Source organism: Diceros bicornis, chromosome 15 (genome assembly GCF_020826845.1).
Source record: "Diceros bicornis minor isolate mBicDic1 chromosome 15, mDicBic1.mat.cur, whole genome shotgun sequence".
NCBI lineage: Eukaryota > Metazoa > Chordata > Mammalia > Perissodactyla > Rhinocerotidae > Diceros > Diceros bicornis.
The window spans coordinates 12,143,098-12,156,888 of NC_080754.1; the positions used below are offsets into that span (position 1 = coordinate 12,143,098).

At 39.7% G+C, this 13,791-nt stretch overlaps 1 protein-coding gene across 1 annotated transcript in view; it reads right to left on the reverse strand.

The window, feature by feature from the left end:
• The window catches only part of MORC1 (MORC family CW-type zinc finger 1), a 162,797-nt gene that overhangs the window by 30,264 nt on the left and 118,742 nt on the right, over nucleotides 1–13,791 (reverse strand). Inside the window, exons 19-22 of the mRNA XM_058556516.1 lie at nucleotides 12,269–12,334; nucleotides 11,029–11,278; nucleotides 10,757–10,815; nucleotides 6,919–7,023 (exon numbers count right to left, since the gene is read on the reverse strand). Coding sequence (XP_058412499.1) covers nucleotides 6,919–7,023; nucleotides 10,757–10,815; nucleotides 11,029–11,278; nucleotides 12,269–12,334 — 480 coding nt within the window. The remainder of the gene's footprint in view (nucleotides 1–6,918; nucleotides 7,024–10,756; nucleotides 10,816–11,028; nucleotides 11,279–12,268; nucleotides 12,335–13,791) is intronic.

Here is a 13,791-nt window from a genome sequence, read left to right on the forward strand (position 1 = left end):
AAAGAATTATTTTCATTCTGTCACAAATCATCCCATTAATCCTCATAACAACCTGGAAAGTTGATGATATTACTCCCATTTTATAGACAAGAAGACAGAAGACTGTAAGGTGATGCAACCGACAAGCAGGTAGGTCTGAATTTGAAGCTAAGTCGGTCTGCCAGAGTGCAGAGCCTGTCTCCTTTCCATAAAATAACACTAACTCATGGTTTTGTAAAATTGTCTTCCAACTTTCCTGCTCCTTGAGGGCAGGGACCATATATTTTATTTTTTTGGTGTCCCTCAAAATCTCTACCACAGTATTGTTCAATAAATTTGTCTGAATTGGTGCATGGTCGCTCTTGGTTCACACATTGGCACTTGAGTATTTAAATTCATTATAAGTCACCCACGAAATTTCCCTTAGGTCAGGGACTGTATCACATATTGCTTTTGTGTCTGTCTGTAAGTCTGTTGGTGAGTTGATGAATGATGCTGTGGAGGGTGAGTATAGACAACTTTTCCTCCAAAGCCCTTGGGGCAGCTCTGGTTTGCATCTCAGAAAGGGGCTGGCTCTGCCTGTGAAATGTCTGATACTGTTAGCAACAATCACAGCAATCTACAGGTGCACATGGAGGCAACAGTAACACCATCAACCAGGAAAACTGACTAAGAAATGACCTGTTTTTGAAATTAAGGCAGTTTCAACCATCTGAAATAATGTTATTGCAATACCAATGCAGCTGCCTATAAAAAAAGTAGGAGTTAGAAAAATTATGTGTATTTAAGGCGAATGCAGCTGGTTTAGGGACTGGCTATGCAGGTTATTTGCTTTTCTTCTTTTTTATCTGCCTTTGGGTTACTGAGCCATTGTTTCACTTTCATTGTCATATAGTACAGATACCAAAACAGAGCACTTGTAGTTGTTTTTGGTTTGGGTTTTATTTGTTTGTTTTTGCCCACCATAGAGCATAAACCTAGATGCTGGAAACTCATCGGCTCTTCCAGACGTTCTTCAGCTTTTATAGTAGACCATGGAGGTCCTGTCAATGACTCTAGGGATTCAGAGTGGGTTGACGTCTTTCCTGGGCTTGAATCAGCCTCTTTTGAAAGATGCTCCAAAGAGCTAACCAGGTATAATTGGTAAAGGACTTAACTCAGTACACCAAGACAGGGAGATGGTTCCATCACTATTCCTTTATTTATATATCTTTCCTGAGCCCCAGAGAGTGCCACCCTGAGGGCTAGACACCGGAGGTTACATCTTTCATAGTAGATACTCAAGGCTCCATTGCCAAACTCTTAAAATACATCTGTCAATAGTGATCTGGTCATCAAGTTTTTTAAAATGCCTGCAGATTGGGAAAATGAAATAAATCCATCTGTCAGTCCACTCTCGAGGCCAGGTGCAAGCCAAAGAAGACCTAAATGACCACAGAGGTCAAAAGGGCTAAAGTTAGTCTAACCAGAAGGTAGTACAATTCCTGACTATTAATATATTGTAACCTTAAAGTAACCACATCACAGATATCCCTGCACTGTCTTAGCAATCTGGGTTTGCCACTGATATATTCAGAGCAGTACCTGAAAGAAGATTAATATAAGTTATGGAAAGAAAACAAATACTTGGCCTTTCTCCTTTAGGAAAAAGGTAAATGTTGCTTCATATTAGAATCAGAAAATCTGCATAAAGTCAACTTGGAGTATGTGTTCCACCAAGATGAAGGACAGCATGGACATGTGTAATAAAAAGTTAGTACTTTTATTACTCTGACCTGAGTCTCAGCACATTATTCCTACCCAACTTCTCTCACTTATTGTTGGCATTGTTAATTTTATTCCCCTGGTGTTCCTGAATTTTGAAGCTTTCTTCAAATTGATCATTTGCTTTCCTGACCATTTGTTATGGTCTGGCAACCCAATTTTCCCGGTCACTTTCAGAACAGCTCCCTCAGGACATCTAGTCGGGATAGTCGCTTCTTATATCACTTCTGACCCCTCTGTGACAGGATGCGTGCTAATCTAGTCCCATTGCTTCATTTTTCTCATTATTTTATCGATTCTATTAAGCATGGTATAGTGACAGCTGATCAGAGTGCCTCACTTTGAGGGGCGCTGGGGTGGTATGGAGCTCCTATACCAAACGTTTGCCTGGAGTAAAGCTGAACCGCCAATTTATCATGCAGCAGTGTGCTGGAGTTTTTAACTGAACTTAGACAAATCCTTAATTACAACAGGACCACAGGGCACTGCTCCAGTAAAGCAGAACTGTAGAACCTTTCCTCAGACACTGATTCCTCTGACAGGTACATCTATAAGGGATGCTATAAAAGAATATCTACTTCCTTCCCATCTGGAGTTAACTGGGACAAATTTGAACTTTACAAATGGATTTGGAAATGCCTGAGACAGAAACAGTTCAGAATATCCAGTAATTGTTAAAAGAGAGGGCAGGGCATGTGTTTTGAGCATATAAGATATGAAATAATAGGATTTTCTGGAGGCCAAAGGTCAGGCAACACCAGCTCATGGGAGGGGTTGGTGGTAAAGTTATGACCACAGTCCCATTACTAGAGTGATAGTCTTGGGTAAGGAGAAGACTCTCCTTTCTAGGAATTAGTGGAGAACCTGAGATGATGATCCTGATGACTATAGTGAGTAGGTGACCGGGAGGAGAAGAGCCAGGTCTTGAGCAGAAAAGAACTTTATTGGATGGGTCAGATTTAGGGTGGATAAGGGGAGAAACGGGGTAAAGGGAAGTTAGCTTAATCTCGGCAAGGAGTGGATGACAGTTTGATTTTTTAAAGTGTATTCAAGACTCTTGGCTGGAGAATGCAATCCACGGAACTCTGCAAACTTGTTTAAGCAAAAATGCTGAGTGTTAATCAATGCAGTCTTTATTTGTACCTTGAAATCCTCACCCCTAAGTGTATTTGTGTACTACAACTGACCAGTGTGGAACGGGCTGAACTGATGGAGGGGAGAGGATATGGAGACAGACGATAAAGACAGAAGTCATAATGAGCTGTGGTTAAGAAAGGAGGAGCTGAAGCCAAACAGCTAGGGTTCAAGGTGACCACTTCCTGGCAGTGAGCAAGTTTACTTTCCTCATCTGTAAAATGGGGATGAAAAGAGTACTTACCACTCAGGTTATTCACAGGATTAGAAGAGATGACACACATGAAGTACAGTACCTGAATTTCATCATGGCCACAGAGAAAGAGGAAAGGCTAAGTCCACTAAAACACACAAGTGTGTGCACCACACACAGCTGAATTTCAGAAAAATACAGTTTTACAGGGTCAGAGATAATAAATCTGGATCACACTGGTTACCCTGAAGTGGTGGAGGGAACAGGAGCTGTGCTAACAAGATTGTGAAAAAGAATGAAAGAAGTTTGCTGCAGTGCAGGCTGAGAGCCCCACGTACAACGTCTCCGAAGGTCCACCTGGGAGGCCATCTGGGGCATTCTGAAGAGATTAAGATGTCCTTAAAAAAAACTCCTCATTATTTTCATGACAGTTTTTTAATAGCTAGAAAATGCCCGGAGTTTTAACTGAATCCCAGTTGGAGACTTCCACAGCTCCAAACGACACACAAGGTCTTACCAAGAACACTCTCATTGCATGGACTTTGAAAATGAATGGGCTGTGCTGGCTAAAAGGCCAAGCATAAATTAATATCAAAAAGGAAAAAATGCCATGGAAGTGACACGAACAAAGGATATGATCAGAAGCAACCGAAGATAAAGAAAATGAAGGCCAACACCACATGAATGATTTGGGAGCGTGTTAAACGTGACACACAGCGCAGGACAAAGAGACAAACATTAAAAATGACTAGAAAATAAGGATGATCCCACTGGGACACGAAAAAACAAAAGAATGTGGTTTTAACAAAAGGCTTCAATAGACTGTAGGCCTTGGAGAAAGAGGAATATGGAGAGCATTCAATCAAGAATTAGGGGGCAAGGGAGGAGGAAGAAGTCAGGAAAACAGACCAAATTGTTTAAACACTGAGGCACGGCAGAGGAGGCAATTTTGGAAAATAAATGATAAATACTGCTGAAACAATCAGCAATGGTCAGATGCAATATAAATCTGAAAAGTAATCAATACGCTTATCACGTCACTTGAAATTGCACAACCGTCAATATGAGAGCCAGAGTGACGTGTACCTGAAACTTCGAACAGAGGGCAATGAAGTGCGCTAATATGGAAAAAAACCCTTTCAAAAGGCAGACTGACAGACATTACTCACACAGCAAAAGAAAGAATGTGCTGATCAGAATGGAGTCGTTCTCCCTACAACGAGAAAAATCACACTCACAGGAGCACAGGTAGGCACAGGGCGAGCGTGCCAGGCTCTGCCCTTTGGGTGTTACAGTCGAATTGGTAACATCGTCCCTTGTGGGGAGGTGGACACAGAAGGCTGTCTCAACTGGAAGGCTTTTAAATATCCAGATGCACAGCTCACCAGCAACTGTCAGATGTAACGGGCCAACCCACGCAGACTGGCATAAAGGGAGAGAAGACACAGCCTAAGTCAACATGTATCTTCCAATCGGCCAGAGGATGTATTTATCCTTTAAGCGACTAAACTGCCATTATGCTAGTACACAACAGTCTCACAGGTTTGGGTAATGTGAAATCATCCCGGTGAGATAGAGTTTCTTTAGTGTGCTAAACATATATGTCTGAAACTATTACACCAGAAATAAGGCCCTGTGCGCCAGTAAATTCACAAAAATAATGAAACCGCCTGGTTGGGGGTGGGGGCAACAGGAGGGTGTCCTGTGTGGTAGCTAGTTGTTGTTCCTTAAGTGGTAGCCTCTTGCAGCATTGTTATCCCTGAGTGCCTTCTTTCTTTACATTTGACAGGTACAGGGTCAGAATTAAAGCATGTGCATGCATGTGCGTGCCACACCCACACACACCCACACACACAAGCACTAGAGTTAGAACATAACCGGGAAGGAGCCTAGGGGTTAAGAGGAATTATTTTTTAATTTCTGAGTTTAAGAAAGTACAGACAGACAAACATTCAGAAGCAATTGTTTCCTACTGGAATTATGGCAACTACAGCCAAACAGAGAAATTAATGTGCATCCTAGATAATGCATATTTATCCAAATTAATTAGACACCATGAGTTTGGAAACAGACTTCCTTCTAGGATCACAGGGACATAAATAAATCATACCACACACAAACACACAAGTAACATAAGAACTTGAGAAATATTACATAAAAAGACAACAACAGTTTGAACATAAATGTCACATCTAATTTATGAAAAAGCACTTGCTAAAAGCTGGATGCAAAGCTTAGAGAGGTGACAAAGCAATGGCTACATGAAAATAACACGCCAAGACTTTGAGGATTGTGCAAAGCAGGTGGGGACAGGTAGCACTCCAGGTACAGCTACATGGCATGTGCTTCAAAGAGGGAAACAGGTGGCGTTCTGTACAACACTGGTTGTACTCTTTTCTCTTTCTGGCTTCTGATTAAGTTTTGACCCTTTTTCTTTTGCAAATGCCTTGGTGTTCTCTTTCTTCACATCCTGATTTTAGTTGTTCCTTATGGTCAATATGAAGGGGTTTTTTCTGCTCCCATTCACAAATCACTCCTAGACCTTTTCACCATCCCTTCTGATGGCTTCTTAAAACAATGATAATTATGGATGAAAGGATATGATGCCCAGGAGTAATGGGGGCAGGGAGGGAATAGCGACCAAACAAGACTGGCCATGAGTTGATCATTGTTGGAGCTGGGAAATGGGCACCTAGGAGTTCATTGTACTATATTTGAAATTTTCCATAATGAAAAATTTTTTAAATAAAACCCCCACTACTGTTATATCATATACCACGTGACAACGCTCGTCTGCCGAAGGGCACATAACTTAGGCTAAAGTCAGAAGATACTATACATTCTTTATTGGCTCATTTGTAATTGAAACCTAATCCACAATTCCAAATACTGCATTTTGAGGTTCCTCATCTAAAGACAGGAACGATGAGGCCAGGCCCTTTTCTAAATATTCTCACTTATATTATTATGTCAAAAAACAGCAAGCATCTAGGCAACTGTAGTTATTCTTATTTAGATTAAGGTTTAGCTAGCAGCTTCTTGGCAATCAAGGTAAAAAGAGAACTACAGTGAGTAATAAAATTCATATTCTGATAAAAGAAAATATCAAATAGATTTTTTTCCTGACATTAAATTCTAATGTCTAAACAGACTTTTCTATCACAATACAAAGGGCACTACAGAGCATAATGGACAACGTTTTTAACATGGCTTCACAGAGGAAGTGCTCCTCATATGGCCAGACCTTGAGTCAATTCTTCCTAAACACCAAGGGCTTTTACACTTGTTCAGTGAGGGAAAGCGACTCTCCTGGGGTCTATGGTAGAGCAGTCCAGGTATGGAGGTCTTTAATATTGACTACCAAGTTAGGATCAGGGATACATAACCTAGAGGACTAAATGGAAAGTGTGTCCATATTTCTTGAATAGACTTCTCTCAATAGGGCTTTTGGCAGTGGTCTAGTTTAAGTCAATTTAGAATTACACTTTCTGGTGAGAATCCATATTACGAACTACAGAAAGGTTAACATGCTTTGGATTTGGGCGTGCAGGTTTTGGGATGACCCTCAAGTTATAATTTATATATATTTACATAATATTAAAGCTTTCTCTAAAATGAAAAGCATCATGGACTAGTGGTCAGGAGGTATAAGTCCCAGTTGTATTTTTTACTAGGTTGTGTACCCTTGGGCAATTCTGAGTCTTATTTCTTCACCTAAAAACTAAGTTATTCAACTAAATGTTTCATTTCCTTTGAGGCACTAATGTACACTGCTTCTTGGATTCTTTTAATCTTTACAAAAGTGAATAAATCTCAAGGTGTCATTTAGTTGGGAAAGTTTATCTCACCAGGATTATATCTGGATCGCTGTTGCTGGTTTCAACTTCCATCAAAGCCTCACATTCCTGCACAAGGTATGGGCTCTGCTTCCTTCTCACCTCCCAAGAAGAGGCCTATAGCAAGGTATTAACAAAAAATATACAAAGATTAGTAGCAATCAATGGTACACATTAAACCACCTTCATTCAGCCTCTAGTAACTTCTGTACAGAAGCAGACTTCTGTAGGATTAAGAAACGAAATTCAATTTCTGATCTTTGCCCTCAAGAAGTGTATGATTTAGATAAGCACATGTAAAGGTTAAATAACAACACATAATAAAAAAGGACTATCATAAAGCAAATTAAGTATGAAATGAGTGGTGTTGACTATGGTGCTCAATGGTGAATCAAAGAGCTCACAGTATTTTGCAAAGGATCTGCATGAATTATTGTCCATAAACTGAATAAATGATGTCTCATGTGGATATGCACATTGTTGTTAAAATTTATGTAGATGTTGCCACGGGGGATAAAATATACATTCATTTCAAAATATCTATGATGGCTTTCTCCTCTTACATCGTTCTTAATCAATGGATACTAGACATACCTAATATTATGTGAGATGTCTGTAGTCATTTTTTGATATTGAAAAGATTTCCTCCTCCTTGAAAAAGTGAGAAACCACTGAAATGGAAAATTTATGATGCAGGGAAAGGTCTCCTTTGATTGGAATGGCTAGAGGTAGACTCAGCTTCTGGAGGGAAAGAATTGTGTCCATCTCTGAGTTCTCAGCACCTGGTCCAGAGTAAATGCTTAATATACGTTTGTTGAGTGAAAAGAATTAACAAAGGTCATTGAGGGAAAATTCAAAGGAATTAAAAGTTGCAGATGTAGGAAACAATAAGTGTATTATTTTTATTGGGAGCCCTGTTTTCAGGAAATAGGGGGGAAAGTTGTTTAGGATGAAGAAAGTGGAATCTCCTGAGAAACAAAAGGGTCTAATAAAAACAATTCTCCAGGAAGAACAGTTAATTAATTAATTCCCTGTATTAATAGAGCTGAACTGTGGTACATATAAGCTAAAACATTAGCTAATTCCAGAGCCATTTTTATCAAGCTTTTGGGGAATATGACAAGATTTACTTGGAGCATATCTGCCTTCCTAATTCCATCTACTCAGACTAATATTAAAATTAATTACACTTCCTGCACCTCCTCTGATAGTAGTAATGCCTAGCGTTGTGCTTATTGGACAAGATGCTAGAAATTTACTGTAAATAATCCTCAAGTAATTGAAAATTGTTTCAATTGCAGTTTAAAACTTGATTAAATTCATTTTTCAAATGTTTATAAAGAACTTCACAGTCTCCTATCTACCTCACTTCTAGATTTTTATAAGTATAGAATATCTTCTGAAATAAAATGATCTTATCTTTCCAAGAACTGACATACAACCTGTCTCCATTTCCTCACCTTCCACTTGGTAATCAATCCATTCTAATCTGCTTTCTACCCTCTTCACTCCAACAGAAACAATAAAATTCTTCCTGAGCTCATCTCTATTACCTCTAAAGTCATTAAGTCAATGGACTTTTTTAGGCCTTTGGCCTCTCAACAGAATTTAGGCTCTCTGACCATATCTCTTTGAATTGTCTTTTTTCCTTCTTAGCTTTAATGATAAAACAAATTCCTGGTTTCTCTTCTTACTGCTCTGGCCATTCCTTCACAATCACTGTGCACATTTATCCTCCAACAGCTGGCCATAAGATGCTAAAATCCCTCAAGTTTCTGTCCAGTCTTGATTTTCTTCTTACCCTTCCTCCTTACTTGGCATGTCCTCTTGGAAGTCTCACACCATGTAAGCTGAACTCATGTTCCAACTCACAAGCCCAGACACCTTCTAGGATTCCCTATTTCAATGAATGGAATCACCATCCAACCAGATGCAAGAGCCAGAAATTCCACAGTCATTCTTGCCATATCCCTCTGCTTCACCTTCTGTATCCAACACATCCTGAAAACAGCTCAGTGTTCCCTCCAGACAAACACACAAGGAACAAATGTATTTTCCCTTCTCTCCACTCCACCACCGTCACCCTAGCCCACACTACGGTTACTTCCCCAGGAGGCCACTGCATAGCCTCCTAAGTGCTCTGCACACATTCACTCTGCTCTCTACTAACCTTTCCTTCATACTCAGCCAAAGCAATCTTTTCTAGAGGAAAATCTGATAACGTCACTTTCCTGCTTGAAACCCTTCAATGGATTGCCATTGCTTTTAGGACAAATGCAAAACCCCTTATCAACGCCTGCAGGACCCGCATGGTTCTGGTCACTCCCCACTCATCTCACGCCACAGCCCCTTTTGATCTCTCTGCCCCGTCATAGCTTAGTTGTCTTCTTAAGGTACTTGGTATTCACTGTGTTCCCTCTTGGGAAAATGTTGTTTGCATTGCTTGGAAATGCTTTTCCTCATCTTTTACCAATTTAATTGGAATTCAATCCTAAAAGTTCAGTCATCTCTTTTTCAGGGAAGACTTCCCTGTCCTCCCATACAGAGTCAAATCCCCTATTATAAGTACTCACGCTAGTAAGTTATAAAAACTGGCCAAGTAGCAGTTTGCATTTGTCTGTATAATTATTGGATTATCTGTCTCCATGGAAGTTCGATGGGGCAGGGACTGTATGTGGTTTTCCTCACAGGCGAATCCCCTGTAGCTGCCTGCCATACTGAATAGCACATAATAGATGATTATATATATACATATAAGGGAGATGTGACTGTAAAGTGATGAAACTACTTTTTATATTGAAAACATGCTGTATTTTGGACACAGCAAGGGTTGAATGAATATCTGCAGAATATATCAACTTGTACTTATAAGATACAAAATTAAAAGTAAAATTTTGACAACTGCAGACAGATTCAGCTTGGCTTCTATAGTCTCAAGGAAAGATTAAGGGCCAAAACTTCAAAGTGATAGGGAATTGGACTTCAAATATTTTAAGAGAATGAGCTACCCAAAAATGGAATGAGAAAAGGCGGAGGTAATGAGTCTCCATCACTAAAGATTTTCAATAAGAGTCTATACGCCATTTGCCAAAGATATTACAGAGAAATGTGAGATATTTCTGTAATGTAACTATTGTTCAGAATAATTCCTTTTGAAAGAACCATGCCTAACATATCTTGTCTCCCACAATGCTTAACACAGTATGTTACACAGGGCAAAAGTTCAGGAGATACATGCCGATCAAATTAGTTTATCACTTTCAGAGCCTATGGCAGTTCATTTGAATATTTCTGTGGTGGCCCATATCCACCCTTTAAAGATGAGTTTAATTGTTGGAAACAGTAAAAAGGCATTGGCAATCAAATTTTATGAACAAGGCAGATAAACTAGGCAATAAATTTTGGCTTATGAAAGATTTAAAATGGTAGTGAGATAATGTCTGCAATCATTTAGCACTGAATCCGGCACAAGGTAAATGCCCACTCAATTGTAGGTATTGTTATTTAATAACAATAATTCAACTGAATCTAAGGGCAAATTCTCAAAAGGAATTAAATAAGGGTAACATTGTAAGAATGAAAGTGTAGTGACTCTCTTAAAAGAAACAAACGCATTTGGATATATGGAAATTCTGGGGTAGAACATTTGTTAAAATCAGTGTCAATACTTGGTTGTATTATCGACATTATATCCCATTTTTCCAGAACCTTGACTACAGGGGTAACTACCTACTGTAGAATTTGGCTAAGCATTTTTCTATAAAGCATTGAACGCAAAATGCTCAAGATTACAGGTTTATCCTATGTGAGTATTTCTCTCTTAAATTCAGATTTAAAATCCTTTTCCCACCCAGGCGTTCTTTGGGGGCCCTTCAGTTGGCAGAGCTTCCCACACACTGTGCTGATGTGCTGGTATTAGCAGTCTGACTTTTCCTCCAAAAGAGAGAACACTGAAGAAAAAATAAAAATTGGGACCTTGTCCAGGAAACTCAGATGACAATGTATATGCTATAATTAGAGTACTTGAAAAGTGTGAAAATGACCAAACCATTTACCAAATGTTATTTTTTGAATAAGGAAATTACTATACATTTTGTGAATAAGAAAAGAAAAAAAAAAAACCCACCTGGGATCTCTCAGCTAGTTTGACACTTGCTGGCAGGGCTGTTGGACATCTCTGCTGTTGAGGGTACCCTTTCTTCTGTGTAGACCTCCTCACCATTTTAGTCTCTGAGATGTACTCTATATCAGAGTCTGTCTCTTCTGTGCTTCTTTTCCAGCCCCCACGGCTGACTGAAAGCTCAAAGGATGCAAGAGACTCAGGCTTCAAGTCATCGCCCGAAGGCCTGATTTTCTGAGTTTTCGCCTTCTCCTTAAATATCAAAGAACGTGTTTTTATTTTTTGGTAGCCAGTTTGTTTATAATTAATTACCATTCCCCTCAAAACCTTATGACATTAGGTAATATTTATTATGAATAAAAACTTTAAAAAGCAGAAGCTTGGAAAACAGACAAGCAAATGTGTACCACTGTAATGGCTCATTCAGAATTTGTTTCAACAGAGCTGGGCTGAGTCAAGATATCTGATCTTCTTTACGAGGCAGAAGAGCCCAGATTGAGAACACAATGTGCTTCCTGACTTCCTCCCAACAGAGATTACTTGCCTTTGGCTCCCTGGTGTATATATATCAGTAATCTATTTATCTAAAGTTTAGCTGGGGTTTATCAATCCCATCATCTGCCTGTTAAGAAATGTGAATAACTAAGATTGTAGAGTTTTCCACATTTTTTGTGTGTGATTGGTAAAAGTGAAAAGCTCTACAGGTTCAAAAATTTCCCTTTAAACTTTAAATTTTAGATATTAACAGATATTTGAGGAATGTAATATAATATGACATTTAGCAAACAAGCAACAATGTTGGAATTACATACACAGCATACTTCTAGGCAAATAGATAACCACGGACTGAATCAACTCTCTTTTTCTCTCCCTTTCTCTCTCTCTCTCTGTATTTATATACACACACACACAAATATGGATGTATATACGATTAAATATATACACACACATATATATCCAGAGAAAATATTAGAAATATACTAAAATATTTAAAACGATCATCATCTTCAGGCAGTTAAGACAAGTGATTTGAATTTTCTTATTTATATTTTATTTCCTGAATTTTCCCTAATAAACATGTATCACTCTAATAAGAAAAGAAAAATGATGGCAGTTAAAAAAATGTATTAGTGCTTCACTTTCTGAACCTCATAAACCATGGTGACATTCGGCCCTTGGTAAGTCTTATCCTTCATATGGGAAACATGACACCAATGGCTCAATCCTACTTTAATTACTCACCTTACATGCTGAAGTTTGGCAGGTGGTAGTGACCTCAGGGATCCTACTTGTTGGCATGAACTGAAGCTTTCATGGGAAAAATCATTAGACAAATGTAAGTAAAAATAACTTTCAATTGGCATATTACAATACTTCAATATTCTTCATTTCTTAAAGAAGAAGTTCCAACATTGGATACCCTCATGGATAATTATTTAAGTGGTCCCTTTCAGTTTAGATATACTGCAACGATGTTCTGATTAATGGGGACCGGACAGTACAAGAGAATACGATGGTTTGTTGAAGGATTACAGATCAACTGTCTTACGAGCAATTTCAGGGTGCCACTGCATCAAATGCTGTCCCCACAGACCCCATCCCCTCTCTCCGGAGAACTTTGTCCCCACTTGCAGGTCCCAGCATCTGGAACGAGTCTTGACCTTCAGCAACAGCTCTGTCTAGTTCAGAGCCCTGGGCCTGAGCTTCAAGGCATTTTTGAGAGAAGACTGGCCTTAACTGTGTCCCTAAAAACTGGATGCTGCCTTATCCCCATCATCTAAGTTGCTGCCTTGTCCTCAGAGGCATAGCTAGAGAGAGAGGAAGCATTTGCCTTCCCTAAGAAGAAGCACCTTTTAAGCTAATATTTTGATATGATAACTGTTACGCTAAAATGATGAGATGTTAATGAAACACAGAGAGAGAAGGTGAAGAACCTGCAGCCCAGGTCCAGGTTCACTCCCCTTGGGATGAGACTCTGGTTAGGGGTCTGCTTGTACCTCCTTTTTGGTGCACACATTATCTTTATTGTGCCATGACACCATTGTGGTGTCCAGTTCAGTGTCCAGAGTCTCTAGGACAGCAAATTCACCCGGTGCTTGTAAGTACCCTACTCTCAACACTGGAGTCCTCACTCTGATTAAGGGTTGGATCTGCTCTCCGCTGAAAAAATTTCCAATGTGGATGGCCTGCCTAGATTTTGAAATGGTGCCTTTTCCTCTGTCCTGAGATCCAAATGTCCCTTAGCGCATCTTATAAACTGCAGGTACCTTTCAGGCAGCCCTTCCAAAACTGAATTCATTATTTCGCCTTGTACCTGCACCCACCCCCAACCAGTACTTCCCAGTGCCTTCCCTCTTTTGACTGGTGACATCACCAAACCCAGACATCCAGGCGAGGTTATCTTTGGCTCATCATCACTCTCCTTCCCCTCCACCTAATCCATGATCAAGCCACATGGATTTCTCTACTTAAGCCTTTTAAATTCAAAACTCGGCACTAGCCTCAAGTCACTATACTCTTTAAAGGACTTTATCATCTCTTGATTGAACTATTTTCTTTTTTTAATTTTATTTATTTATTTTTTTCCCCCAAAGCCCCAGTAGATAGTTGTATGTCATAGCTGCACATCCTTCTAGTTGCTGTATGTGGGACACAGCCTCAGCATGGCTGGAGAAGTGGTGCGTCAGTGCGCGCCCGGGATCCGAACCCGGGCCGCCAGCAGCAGAGTGCTCGCACTTAAGTGCTAAGCCACGAGGCCGGCCCTG